The following is a 15,614-nucleotide window of genomic DNA, read 5'->3' on the forward strand; positions in this document are numbered from 1 at the left end:
CGCAATTCCCGCAAGTCCTTACCAGTGAGTTCATTTAGTCTAGTTTTAATAAGCAGTTTCATTTAGGTCCGGAAAATATTAAACTCTCAACGAATTTCGCTCGTGTGAGTTGATGCAATGTTCATACAAAGTGCTCAACGATATAAAATGTAATTTCACAAATAAATAACTTAGAAAATAATATTATATGTTATAATTTTTGCTAGAAAATATAAGCAATGCAGGTTTTACTGCAGAACTTATCTTGGTTTTCTTGATTACGAAATAAGGAGACATTCTTTAGGTATTTGTAGTGAGTCTAATAGAAAAATAGTGCTCAATTTTCTCAAATATTTTATCATTATTATCTGAACACACACGTGGGAAATATGATAATTTATTTACTTCCAGACTATATTATGTTTCTCATTAATATGGTGAACCAAGTGACTTGTTTGCCATAATTAAGAGATGGCTCAGAACGTTAACAACGCACCCAGAAGTTATGTTTGAAGACCGTTGGAAAGTTTACCTTCAGATAATTATTTACCATATTATCTTATTTTACACCATACAGGGTTGATTGAAAAATATCTACATGTTATGGTTGATTTTGTTATTATAAGGTCGCCCTTTATTGCAGTTGCCTTTATTACATATTGCCTTGTTCTCAGGTGCCCACATAATATTTATTCAGTTTCGGTGCCTTTAGTTCGGTTTAAACTTAGTGCTTATCTGCGAAAATGGTGCCTATTATTTTACTTTAAACTTTCAATATAAGTATTATCAGTTGTACTTGTAAGCAGTACCTACTCATTCATTATTGAAAATGCAATTTGGCAACAACACTTTTGTTATGAACAGGAGTGTGAGCTACGGCGATTGCTGAGAAATGACCGGTACTACGATAAATGATAAATAAATACATAGCTTCCGAGAGAGCGTTTTATTTACTTTCACCAACATAGATCACAAGAAGTATGTAAAAACAAAACCAAAATTCAAAGCGTTGACAAAAAGGAAATATAAAAACATGTAAAAGGGTATAAAATTTTCTGCGAGGAGTTCGCAACAAGGAGCATACAAAACAAGGGCAACTGAATTTGAGGGTACTGTACAAGACTTATATCTTCAAATTAAGTATATATGTATACCTATCTGTTATTTTACCTGGCACAATATTATTCTATAAATAACATGAACTTGTGTAACTTGCGTAGTACTGCGGGGGTAGATAATGTTTTATCTCTGTGGATATGTAAAATTACGTTGTCAAGGGATCTAACTTTTCTGGAGAAACGGTAGGTAGTGTGTTTTAGGATTATGTTTACGTTTCGTTGTATGTAATATTTTGTTACAGTGTAAGTAAGTAATACTCGTGGAAGTGTTATAAACAACTTTTAGAAAAAATAAGGCTCCGTTTTTTCGGTTCAGATTTTTCAACTCATTCTCGACTTAATTTTAAACAAGAAACCACTACTTAAGTACTAATAAAATATGCACACCAGAATCCTTGGTGCACGACTCCGATTCGTACTTGGCCGTTTTTCAAAGCTTTTATCAACCTAAGTGAAACATCGGGCGTAGGCGTGATGGAACTTCCCAGTTGGTATTATTTTATAATAGAGATCCCACGCAACTCCTTATTGTACTCACTTTTAGTTTGAGATCTCCTTTCCTGAAGTGCTTCGGCTTGACTTTAAAGTCGAGAGCGAGGCTTGTAGTTTCCAAGCCGTCGCCGTGCTTCTCATGCACGGGTGGCAGCACGGCCCCCGCTGGTGCTGGTTCTCCGTTGATGTACCAAGCCAACCTGGTGGCTGGTCGAGACCGTCCTGATGTGCAGTTGACCTGCACTCGGTCCCCGATCTGGTACCGCAGACGGGATCCCGAGATCGTTGGCCCGCGGTCTGGCAACGCTGGAAACGGAGAGGGCAGTTGAAACAAAAGGACACTTATTATATCAAAGAACAAAACGGGAGTAATAAGGGCCACCTCATAAAACCTAGAACAGTATTTCAGTTGGAACAATATTTGTGAAGGACAGAAGACCGAATCGTTCTGTTAAGGTGATGCGTTTCAGTCAGCTAGGTAACGCTGCGTCAGCAGATGGCGTTACTTCTGCAGTTTTCGTATTTTTTTCCATTTATTCGTTTAGTGTTGAGTTCTGACCCAGTGAAATGTTAGGTGGCGAAATCTTACATACATTATCTTTAAGTTAAGCTACAATTTTGAAGTATTTACTGCAGATATCATATTGAAACATTGCATCAAAAGTTGGTGTCATGTCAATTTGTGTACAAACACGAAGCTGTCACACACACATGCGAACTAGGTTAGCTATTAAAAGAGATGCATAATTTGAAGTCTACTTCGAACTTCTAAATGGCGCATTTGGTAAAGCAGTCACCGCCATTCTTAAGTTTCACGGTTCAAACCCAAGTGCATGTTTTAATGGTTTTTACTTTTTGTATTTTTTTTTTACGATTGAATTTGGCGAACCCGTCTATTTGTTACGGAATTTTCAAAAAGTATCACTTTTACCAATAATATTATAATTATACAATAATGTACTTTGCACTAAAGTACCTTCCGTAATTTCCGTATTTTTTATTTTGTAAAATTCTAACAGGCATTAATCGCATCAGTGAACATGCGGCTAACTAAAAAACTACTGAACGGATTTTCATACGGTTTTCACCAATGAGTAGAGTGATTCATGGGCGTGCTTTAGGGTATATAATTTATACAAGTATTTTTTTTTGTATAAAATGGTTCAAAAATGATGAATGTCAAACATAATTATCGTTACAAATATAGCCGACTTGGAGCTTTCGGCGAAAACGCTGCCTGAGCCCATTGAGATATAACAAAACAACGTATGGTTGAATTGTTCCTTTTTTGTAGGTCTACCGAAAAGTCCACAATATGTCATAATAATTATATTGTGTATAAAGAATTGTGTATATGTATTGTATGATTTTACAAATAACGATCACAGTACAGTAATAATAAGGTAGATTTTTCCAAAATTGCGTCGGTTCAAACTTTGTCGCATCGCGTTTGAAAGATGTAATAGCGCTTCAGGACGTCCCGCAAGCACGGCGCTGATGTCGCAGTATCCGCATATAATTATTATGACTTGTTATTTAGTTCCAATAAAATCCGCGGGACTTCATACGTATGTCAGTGACAGCTGGTGATAGCATGCGGGACACTTAGCAGCTAATCGAATTCTATGTTGTTTTTGCGCCCAGTCCAGACGACTTGCAGCGCATTTCTGGACTTATATTTACGCGTGGTGTTTATTGTTAGGTTAGTTAGTTCAGGTTAGGACGTCTTTTTTTAACGAGGACGTTAAAAAAAGACGAGGCTGGGACGTATTGAAGTAGTATTTCCATATATACACGGCCTGAAATGGGCTGTTTCAGGGACCTGAACTAGTTGCTGTCGAACTTATTATCACGTTTTCTTGATTAAAATTCATAAATAAGTCAAATAGAAAAAAGAAAAAAGATTTTCGTTAGTTTTAGATCTGTCATGATGTCTGTGACTGTGATGTTTGTTTATTATACATAAAAATTTCAAAATTTATCTTATTTTTTTTCCCAAAGGGCAAGGCAAAGGGAACTATGCCCATACAGCCATGTCTTGTGTTTTTTTTCTTGATGATGATTAATGAAATGATGAAACCTAAGCCCCCACCCTCGGAGCAGACTCCTACTCCGAACCCCAAACGAAGTAAGCGGCTTTTTGGCGCAAAGCGAAAATAGATAGGTACACTTTGTTTATTGAGTATTCCGATTTAATAATACTATCGGGAATGTTTTCCGACTAACTTAATGTGATCATTAACCACAAAACACCACTTCGTATTGATTATTTAGATTATTCAACGAAGAAATCAACCTTCCCGTTCCCGTTTCCACCAAAAAGTCCGCGGCAAAGAGAATATAAATAAATCTGTATGTTGGAAATGACTACTATTTAGGCCGGCAAATGCAACAACTTTTTTTTTGATTTGGTTTTCCCCGAAGGGTAAGGCAAAGGGAGCTATGCCCATACAGCCATTTCATTTTGTGTATTGATTTTTTATTATAATATATGTCCTCTTTTAAAACACGGTACTTACCCATTATTTAAAAATGTTTAAATAATATGCGTTAAAACAAAAATATTTTTCCAATATTCCTTTTCTCAGATTGTAGTATTTTTAGTTTTTTATTTATATTTATTCTCTTCATACAAAATCTCTTTATAAATTGTCACTGACATTCTATTACACTTGTCAAGTAGTCAAAGCCTTTAGAGAAAAAAAAACTATCACGCACACAAACTAACATTGACACCTCTACACGCTCAGCAAATACACTGTAATCTGCACCACTACAAATGTAGAATTGATCAAAATTGAGGGTCTGAAATATGGTACTTCTCGTATTCGGACCCTAAATTTTTGTTAGTTTGCGAAAATAATACACCAAAATATTACTATTTATCGGTTTTATAACAATATTCCTCTATCCGTTTTCCTGTAGCACTGCATCAACTTTTGTATGGAAAACGAATCACCTTAAGTAACTTATTATGGTGAAAAAATAGAATATATTTTGCAATACCAGTCTTTATTTGTGAGTATTACTGAAAATTTAAAATTATTGACATATTATGCACTTCTCTTATTCTCACGTTTCGAAACTTCCCTTGATTTTGTAAATACCCATATTGCGTACGTAGATAAGTACGTACGTGTTTTAGGCGTACAGTCATATATTTGTGATCTTTCTATAAATAATTCAGTCAGAATTCAAGATAAAATCCTTCTGTTGGTTAGCATTGTTACGTCGTCAGTTTTAAACTAAACCAAACTTCAAGCTAACGGATTAAATGATGTATTTTCTAGTTTGTTACAAAAAAAATAGGGACTCGACTGTTGATTTAAACCAAACGAAACTTCAAGCTAACGGATTAAAGGATGTATTTTCTAGTTTGTTACAAATAAAAAATAGGGACTCAACTGTTGATTATCAGAAAAAATGTAAAACAAAAGTGCCGTTAATTATGAGTTGGTGGGCACTGGTCCTAAAGTAAAAGACCCCCCACACTAGCGCGCTAGCACGACGATGACGCTCGAAAGACGCTAGTGTGGGGGTCTCTAAGACGTTAACATATTGAAAACGTTATTTCGATGGATTCTTCTGTCCTTCTATTTTCTAGCAGGGTCTGATTGGGAATAACATCGCAAAACTTGTGGTACGAAGACCTGTATCCCAAAGACTCACTCTAAAATTAGGGGTTTTTAATAGTATGAAAATTAATTAGCCATTTTAAATATGGCGTCAGCCCACTGCGAGGCGCTTCTCTCCAACATAATCCCCTCAGACAATGCCAACACGAAAAACCCACTTGGGTACCCTTAGACAGACAGAGTAACGAATATCACTTGAGGCAAAACTATAAGTCAGGTTAATTAAAGAAACATAGTGGTTTGCTTACCAACGATGAGCATGTCAGCGTGGTCGGAGACGGTGGGGAACAGCGGGCGCTCCCCGGACACCTCGCAGCGGTACCGCCCGCCCGTCTCCAGCACCGCCGGGGACAGGGTCACGTTCGCGCCGTTTGGACTCGATTTCTAGTACAAACAAAACACACTTCATAATATAATCATAAATAGCCTACTTTCTACAGCTGGGAAAGTCGATAAAGCTTATGAGCAGCCCTATTTCAAACAACCGGAGGTATTTAGTGCGGAATGTGGGCGAGTATGTGGATGAAAAGGAACTTGACAACCGCCTCGTAAGTTTGATTTGATTATTTGGTTTTCCGTAAGAATAAATAGTTTGCCAATTGCCAAGCCGGGACGAGCGAGTTAACCACTTACACGCCACAGGATCGTGTGTATCCAATTTCTTGATTTACTCACTTAATTTTCTCTTTGTGAGTGATATGAAAACAAAATCCAAAAATAAAAATATTATATACTTACAGATAAAATCGAACCGTATTAGTTACACGTGCTGAGATTAAATTAATAAAGTGAGTACCGGTGTTATGTATAGTGATAAGTATTTTGATGACAACATCATACATAATTTCAAGCCTGTAATTCTTGAATTGTTATTTGTGTACCTAGGTAGAGTTGCTATTCGGGAGGAGTATTTAGAAATGCTAGTTCAATACTCACCCGGGAGACAATTTGCAGTCCCCCTTGGTATTTATTTTTTCAAATTTGAATAATAACTTGCAATTCTTTTTGCTATTCTGTTTTCAAATGAATAGTAAAAGTACTGATACTTTACTAAAAATTACGAAAGAAACAACATCATGATATTAATTTGTACTTAGCTATACGTACGTTCAATTGTGTTACACGTACGGTCACGAGTACTAATATGTATACACTTTGAAACCATGTCACATTAGCTTTTATGACAAATTGAACCGTAAGTCTCATTAAATGTCAAATATGGTAGTGCGACAGGGTTCTAAAGTGGGTACATGATATTGCTCGTGACTGTACATACATATACAAGTACGTAGAAACATCCTTTATTGGTAGGAAATACACACATAAACTCGCATAGCCTCAGCTTAACCTTATTTGAGTAGGCTGAGCCACAAATTGACAGGCAACAGATATATTTGGTATAATTACACTGAAAATAAACAAGGATAAGTTCAGAAGAAACCAGCAACTTCTTTGCAAGCAACATCAGGCTGATGATGCTGACTCTACACGCTGATGTCATCAGCGTGTAGAGTAGGCATGTTCGATATTGGTGTACCTAATGTGTTTATTCCTATATAATATAACATAACATAACATAACATAACATAACATAACATAACAAATACTTTATTGCACAAACAGGAAAAAACAAAAAACAAAACAAAAGAGAAATAGAATTAGTACAATAGGCGGCCTTATTGCTAAGTAGCAATCTCTTCCAGGCAACCTTTAAGTACAATATATATAATTATATAAACTGGAAAATTTATACCGTATTATTACGGTTGTGTTGAAATATCTGTTAGGGAAGAGATTGAATTTTTTGAAGTGTTGGTTTTAAGTGGATTTCCCATTGGACTCGGCGTGGTGCGGCGAGCCGAGCGTAGTTTTAATTTAATTACTTATGTCTAAATTGAGCTATCCAACCGCCATATGCAAATGTACCTCGTATTGTAGCCAAGGTAATACGGCTTAGGGCGCCTCATAAAAAATGTATTAGCCTCTGCTGTCAAACTAATTTTAAATAAGACCTGCGGGGAACATGTGGGGGTTATATTGGAATTTATGCTCCAACAAGAAAATGAGTAAAGCTACCGTTATTGAGGTCTCTAGGTAATGTTTATAAATTGATCCGTACAGTCTCATATTCCTTTGAAAATTTACGTTGGCTTGGCTTTTTAACTTATGGGAAAACGTTTTCATTTTTCTCTTGAAGTAGAACAAAATAGTAAGGATTTCATTTAGCAGCACGGAGCATGCTTTGGCCGTAAAATCCGTGTTTGGAACATTTTACAAAAGTTCTGTTATGCTATTGTGGAGTAATCTCTCTAAAAAAATAGTCTTCTGGATTCGATTCAATATCGACTTTTTATTTTGGAGTCGCACGACGCTCCGCCATCATCAATGACAAGAGTAAATAAGTGCCCTGAATATAGCTATGTGGACAGATTGGTTGTAATATGCCTATAAAACTATAGGATCTAGAACTCCCGCTATACAAAACCAAGACCTATAATAATGCTTTATCGAACACAAACCTGGTAATAACCACTGAGCACACAAATTGACTGCTAAACTAATTCAGCAATTTGTATCCATTGCGTGTTTGTGTCGTGATTAGTGCTGGTAGGATGCCTGTATAGTGCCTATACAGCCGGCAGTGGAATGCGAACATTAATTGAACCCAGTCTGTTGGATTATTTCGGTAATCAGCCTGCTATCTGCATGCTTAGCCGTAATGTTGCCAATGTGGATATTTTATTTAGAATATCTATTAAAACTTTAGAATACTTCAAAATAACATAATAGGTAGTAGAAAACATAACCATTGTTAGTTCGACCATAAGAAATGGCGATACGGCTCACCACCTATGGTGTTGGTGGTAAAAAGCTCGGTGAAGTGTCGATACTTAGTTCATCTAGCGATGGATGTATCTCTGACTGCCCCAATTAGGATACAGACGTGAGCTTATGTTATGTTTATGACGAACTTAGTTCTTTCACGCTAAGGTTGCGTTGGCAGGTTGGTTGAGAAATTGCTATTTAGCAATAAGCCCGCTGATTGTGCTTTTCTTGTCACTTTTTTAATTGTTTTTAATGTTGTATTTATATGTGCAATAAAGCGTTTTTTGTATTGTAAATAACTAATATTTAAAATTTCAAAATACTTTTTATTTTATGGATAATAACACCCTTAGAATGGAAATAAAGAAATATTATAATTTATTAGAATGACATTGGAATGAATTATTATTATTGCGTATGGCAGACAAATATCCTGCTTGGATCAAATATCCAAAGAAAAAAAATAAAAAAATATTGGAATGAATTGATAGTGTACGATACAAGTGAGGGGGCAATACAAAAGTGCTTGCAAGTTACAATGGAGAATAAAGTGTTGCAGTGAAACAATGGCCGACTCAGTGATTCGTACGTGCCTGTTACTTTGTTCACAAAACGCACCAATCGCCAGGGAGGAGGATTTATTACTTAGTTTTATAGGATTTCAACCTAAACACATCGCTACAACTGTAATTATTATATACTTAGTTTATAAATCGGATATTAGTTTATAATACAACACACATCCTTTTTTCTTTTCTTTTTTGTACCTACCTAAGTTGTACTTTTGTTACGTACACCAGCAAAGTGCGGGAATTTTAGACAAAAGAAACAGCAAAGCTTCTGATTTTCATTCGTAATCATAATTAAGAACTAATTTAGTTTCATAACTTCATTACGTTAGATGCGATCCACAACAACAAAAAACTTGATGATTTTTTAAATGCTTCACAGCGGATTGACGGGCAAAGTGAAAAAAATATAATTACTCTTTTGTTTTTAAAAATATAAAAAATTAGTTAGAAAATTGCAAAAACTAGACAGACTATTAAGTTTTAATTGGTGCTATATTAATTATCCTTTACGAAAGCAAGAGATGAAATTATGAAAATGAAAATTTGCGGGCCAATCAATGTTATTTTACCCTTTGAAAACCCAGAATCTAGTTTCGTATTCGTACGATCAATTCTCATGCGAGGCAGCGTTCGTTCTACGCTCCAGTGCAGTATGCGATGCAATGCGGCTAATCACGCCGTTACAGTGCAATAGTCCGGTATGCGCTCTACTATTCTGTTAAATGCCACGACACATGCAAACTTGGATTGTGAACTTAATGGATAAACATTTAATTTAATTTATTATTTTTATTTTACATAAAGTTTCTCTACCTACAGAATATAATTAGAGTTATTAAAATAATAAATAGAAAATGAAATAATATGATAAAATTTTGCATTAACTTTGGATTTCATAATTGGAGTTCACTTCCACTTAAAAACGTCGTCGGCAAAGTAAATTTTGTCATAAAAAATATAATAATAGTTCCCATTTACTGTAGTGGCTGTCAAATCCGTTACTGACGTTACCTACCACATCAATTGACGAACATGATAATGTTGGCGGAGCAGAGGGATATAAAACCGAGTCTATCAATGCCTAATTTGCTGCCAACACTTGTATAATAGGTAGGTTCCTACTTTTGTCACACAATAATATTCAATCAAATAACTTCCGGCAAAGTGATGATCACCCATAAAGTAAGAAGTGAAAGCCTAATTCAACTTTGGGCATACCTACCTACAGCGACCGACCTCCGTGGTTCATGGTTGAGCGTTGGGCTCACGATCCGGAGGTCCTGGGTTCGATTCCCGGTGGGGACATATCACAAAAATTACTTTATGGTCCCTAGTTTGGTGAGAACATTACAGGCTGACCACCTGATTGTCCGAAAGTAAGAAGCCACGTTAAGCAGTTGGTCCCGATTACTACTTACTGATGTAAGTAAGTAGTCGTTACATGAGCCATGTCAGGGGCCTTTTGCGGCTCAGTAGTAACCCTGACACCAGGGATGATGAGGTTGGGGTTAGTACTCCACCTCACAACCCACACGATAGAAGAAGAACCTACAGTAACCATTTCTTTCAAAATCTTATAACTTTCTAAAAGTCTAATTTCAATAACAACAACATAGCTGGCGAGGAGTGAGCATAAACCTCTCCCTACCCCTTCGGGATATAAGCTGATGCTATGTTTTATTAATTTCAGCAACAGATTTGACTTTCATTTTATGAATTTTGTTGTTTGTCACAGTTTTTATTATAGATATTGGAATATTTTTACGAGAGAGTTGGAATGTTTCCTAATGCAAACAGAAAATAATATCTGATCCAACACATGTGACAATGTTACAACGTTACACAGACGTGTGTAAACTGAACATATTGGCGGTAAAATTAGCATGCGTACCGCGCCACGACAAATCGACTGCAAAATGTTCAGAGTATGTCGCTTGAGTTTCGTACGCTGAAAGCTCCTAATTAGAGATAGGTAACTTATCACTCAGATAGTGTCTAATAATTAATAACATAAGTTAAAAATATACCTTAAATGATAAATGCTACTAGAGCATATTGACAAGCTGGTGATTTTTCCCAATACTTACAGATAATTATATCAATTTTAGTGACAAAGTTATTCTTGACAAATTATGTATGTATGAACACGATAAAACTCCATGAATAAATTATGCAAGGGACCTTGATATCTTTGTAGGAAAATACTAGTAATTACTGTTATTCTATACGAGGCAATATAAATGCTTTAATTTTTCAAAAGTCGGTATTCCTGGAAATGAATAATCCGGTAGAACAATATTGATAAATCGATTAAAGCCAAACGTCTTTTCCAAAATAGATACCTAATGGTATTTTTTGGGGGATGGGCACTGATATTTAGAAACGAAAACAGCGACGTATGTTGTTTACAGGTAAGCAACTGTAGTCTGAAAACGGCCGGATAAAAGAGGCGCAGATGAGTCTCGTTAGTAGTTCGTAGCAAACAGAACTCGCTCAGTTTTTCACAATTATGAAAACTAAACACATCTTCAAGTAGTGAGAGGCAGCTAAATGAAAGAAGGTGGAATGGCCTCACGCTAGCGCTCTGTTTACACCTGCACCCGGCGTAATATCCGCTCCACTTTCATATTGTTCCTCTCAGACCTAAGCAAACAGACTGCCCGGATTAATCTAATTATACCTACTGACTTTCTTCTCTTGAATTTCTACCGCTTATTCAACGTATTTGTACTTCATTTTAGAAATTAAACCGCTATTAAGGTCAGTTATCCAAGATTTGGGTAACTATTGCAATTTATATAACTTGACTATCTTATAATAATATTATTAGTATAAGATTGTCAAGCTTCTAATGGCTCCAATTTCATGGGAAATGAAAGACCCTGAACACATTAACAGGATAATCCTTACCTATAAATTGTATAAGTCAGATCAAAGATACGAATGCATATGAGAAGTAGCAAAGTTATCTGAAAGTCATTACATAGAAGTCTAAAATCCGTTCCAAGTGACGCGGTTAGCTCGACGCCACCAAAGGGAACTTCCTGCGTGCCTCGAAGTTGAGCGACACGTGTAAGAATTCGTGGTCTTCCTTCATCATTTAACTGAGTACAGTACGTCGTGCCCCCCAGCTGCCAGCAGCACGACAGCTATGCGCGCGTTAGGTATGAGCAGTGTGCAGTTACCTCGACGTCGACTCCCGGCAGCGGGAATTTCCTCCGTGGCTCGAGGTCACGCGGCACGTGTCGGAAAAATTCGCGGCCGTCCTTGTACCATTTGACGGAGTATAGCACGTCGTGCTCCCCCAGCTGCCAGCGACACGACAGCTGCGCGCGTGTACCCAGCGGCACGTGTGCAGGGACGTGTAGCTCCAGCAGCTCCAGGCTTGTAACTCCATATTCTGGTGACAACAAATTCAGAATCAGTTTCTAAGTAAGTACTTAAAGATATACGATTGCTGTAATACTCGTTATTGGGTTTGGGATGACTAAATCCATTGCTGATCCTCTATTTAAAGTAGATCCATAGAGCAAACGAGCAGCGAAGCGCAGAGCATTTCGGAGCTAAGAATGAAAGCATGAGTGCTGTGTTTCACAGACATACAACATACTAACTACTCTACAAAATTGTATGAAATATCCACACGAAATCCCGAATCCATCCAACCGCAATCTTCCTTCCGAATCGTGCCATTTATATATCTCAACCCAAAAACCCTTATGAATGGTTTTACATAAGTAACTAAAACTTAACTCTATGCGATCCTTAGTGTACTTTACCTCATAATTGATAAACATCTATGATTTAAAGTTTCCTAAGCTCAGTAATGCGAGTCAGATATCCGGAATTCAGTTTAAGTTGAAGTACAATTATAGTCCTGAATCTAACGCTTTTGTAAGAAATATTGGACGTATTCAGTTAATCTTCTTAAGTATATTAATTGTGTTGTATTTTTATTCAGCCCTCAATGCCCCATTTGTCCAGTTCTATAGAGCAACGTCAAACAGTTTTATTAGAGGTAGGTGTGGAACATAATATTTATCCTCAATTTATATAATTCCTTAGAATAAAAGCATCTTCAGTCCAACGTTCCAAAAGTGTTAATCTGAAGAAACATTAGGAATCACGCTTCTAAGTCGGATGTTTGCAGTTGGATCGTTATTGCGATCTCTGAAGCCATGTGTCTTTCAGGGATAAACGATAATCTTAGTAAACACGCTCTTTCGGCATAACCATCGTATCCTGTTGGTCCGGTTGTCGGGATTTTGCAGACGAGATTATAAGTATATAAAGTTTAACAGGCACTTTATTCTGTGTTCTTGTCACTATGAGGCTATAGAAGAAGATTCATAATGTATTCTATGGACGGCATAGCAATCACGCAAGGTTTGATTTCCGGTCAATTTAGAAAAATTAACTTTGGTGAAGTGTCTTGGGCCTGATTGGGCCACCAATCTGTAGTGGAGAACATAGTTGTAAGTTACAACTTTAACGTAAACAAACCCAGGTCTTTAATCAACATTAGAACCGTAGTAGACATGCTATTCGTCTGCCGGAACTCAATCGAGTCATAATGTTATTTCATATTGCTTATTTGTTAGCATTCCGCTGTTTGAGAGATCTATCTTTGTTAACAGCGCGCTAATGCTTCTCTCGAAGCTGTAACGACTAGGTAAGTACGTAAATCCCCTCTAGATGCTTCAAGTTGCTTGTTATTTCTGTAAACTCCACATCTTCACGCTCACCCGCCATCATGGAAATAAGCTCTAAATAAGTTACCTACCTACGAATATAGGTATCGGAAAAACTTAAGGTGAGGCAACTAGGAACGCGATATAAATTTGCCACTCGTGCAGACTTCTACTGGCAATTTAAGGTTTAATGTTCAACGAGGTTCAATTCAACTTTGTACAAACATTTTCGTTCCATCTATTCGGCTGGGAATAGTTGAAATGAGCAATTAAAAATAATTTGATGGTAATAGTCGCAAAATCATTCTCTTACTACGTACGCAATATTTCGAGTTTATTTGTTATGCTTTAATGTTGTTGTCGATTAACGAATTTTAGAATGTATGGTCGTAACTTGATACCTGTTTTAACCTTTTGATGCCTAGCTTTTTGAGACAGCGTCGTAAATATCAGTAAGGATATATCCATAAAATTAAAATTAGGCCGCGCACAAAAGTTTCCCCAATAAAAAATTCTACTGCGTCTTCATTGTCGGTAAGGTCAATGTGGGGAAGACCGTCTGGGCTAAAAGACCGTATATTGCAAATAACTTCTAAATTTGAATAACTAGCGCCTTACGTCTCTGTCTATAAAACAGTCCCTAAAGAGCCAGTCCGAACTAAAAACCGTAGACGGCGCTAGTATGATTAGTATGGACAATATCGGTCCTGCAATTTTTTTTACCATTTCGCGCTTCAGAATGCAGTAGCCAGTGGCGGATTTTTAATCAAAAAAAGTGGCAAATCGGAGAATTTTCAGAAGTTTTTCTGATCACTGTAAGGTAGTTGTATAAAGAATGCATGAGAGGTACCCTCGATAATAAAGTCAGTAATCAACCAACTCCGTGTTTGATTTACACACATACATGGCGCAGCCGGAAAATTAACATAAAATACGAACGTAATAAAATAATTACAATAAATAGTGTTGTGTCACAATGGATAGTGTGTTATCACCGCCGAAAGCATTTTATTTTGACGAAAATGCGTTGGATTTATCGACAGGTGCATTGAGTGAATGTTGGTCCAAATGGAAACGAAGCTACGATATTTACGTCAAAGCGTGTGAAATAAATAAAAAACCAGCGGAAATACAACTGAATATACTATTACATATAGTAGGAGGACAGTGTTGTGAAATATTAGATCAGTTTCCTAAATGTACAACGCCTGAACAAGTGATAACAAGATTGGATGAATATTTTCAAAGAAAGAAAAATGTTACGGTAGAACGACATAGATTTTTTAATATATATGGAAGGACGGATATCACAATTGAAACCGATCACAAACCATTAATATCAATCATTAAAAAATCTATTGTTGATTCGCCGGCACGTCTACAACGCATGTTAATACGATTACAGCGTTATACGTTCAAGCTAGTATACAAAGCAGGTAGATACTTATATATAGCGGATGCGTTATCTCGTGCGTATGAGCAGTCGAATGCGAGCGGCGAGGATGACTCATGGCATCACGAAGTGTGTGCAGTGACGCGCGACTCCGCGACACCCGCCTCGCAGTACATTGACGATATACAATTCGCAAGATTACAAAAACATACGGAAAGTGACAATGAGTTACAATGTGTCAGAAAATATGTGAGGAGAGGTTGGCCGAATGAGAGAAATGGCGTGGAAGATATAATTAAACCATATTGGAATTTTAAAGAAGAAATTACTTATGTGTATGGATTGTTATGGAAAGGGGATAGATTAATAATCCCCAAACAAATGAGGAAAGAAATGTTAAATAAAATACATATAGGGCATATGGGCGTTGAAAAATGTAAACTAAGGGCAAGGGAAACTTTATTTTGGCCAGGTATTAATAATGATTTACAAAACTTAATATCCAATTGTAACACTTGTCTTATGTACAGAAAAAACAATCAAAAAGAAACGTTACAGCCACATGAGGTGCCAGAGAGACCTTGGGCAAAAGTAGGTATAGATCTGTTTCAAATAAAAGACGAACATTTTTTGTTATTAATTGATTACTATAGCAAATTTATAGAAATTGAACAGCTAAATTTAACAACATCGACCGCTATAATTAATTGTCTAAAAAATATTTTTATGAGGCAAGGAATACCAAATGTGGTAATGTCAGATGGAGGACCACAGTTTACATCAGATAAATTTAAAGAGTTTTCGTCGGAATGGAACTTTAAACACATAACATCTTCACCGCGCTATGCTCAGTCGAATGGACAAATTGAGCGCACAGTTCAAACTATTAAGAAAATTATAAAAAAGTC

General features: G+C 36.5%; 1 protein-coding gene across 1 annotated transcript in view; it reads right to left on the reverse strand.

Annotated features, from left to right (window-relative positions):
• Window positions 1-15,614, reverse strand: part of LOC126368075 (uncharacterized) — a 163,586-nt gene that overhangs the window by 6,632 nt on the left and 141,340 nt on the right. Inside the window, exons 3-5 of the mRNA XM_050011958.1 lie at window positions 11,808-12,022; window positions 5,473-5,608; window positions 1,636-1,895 (exon numbers count right to left, since the gene is read on the reverse strand). Coding sequence (XP_049867915.1) covers window positions 1,636-1,895; window positions 5,473-5,608; window positions 11,808-12,022 — 611 coding nt within the window. The remainder of the gene's footprint in view (window positions 1-1,635; window positions 1,896-5,472; window positions 5,609-11,807; window positions 12,023-15,614) is intronic.

Source organism: Pectinophora gossypiella, chromosome 7, assembly GCF_024362695.1.
Source record: "Pectinophora gossypiella chromosome 7, ilPecGoss1.1, whole genome shotgun sequence".
In the NCBI taxonomy this organism is placed as follows: domain Eukaryota; kingdom Metazoa; phylum Arthropoda; class Insecta; order Lepidoptera; family Gelechiidae; genus Pectinophora; species Pectinophora gossypiella.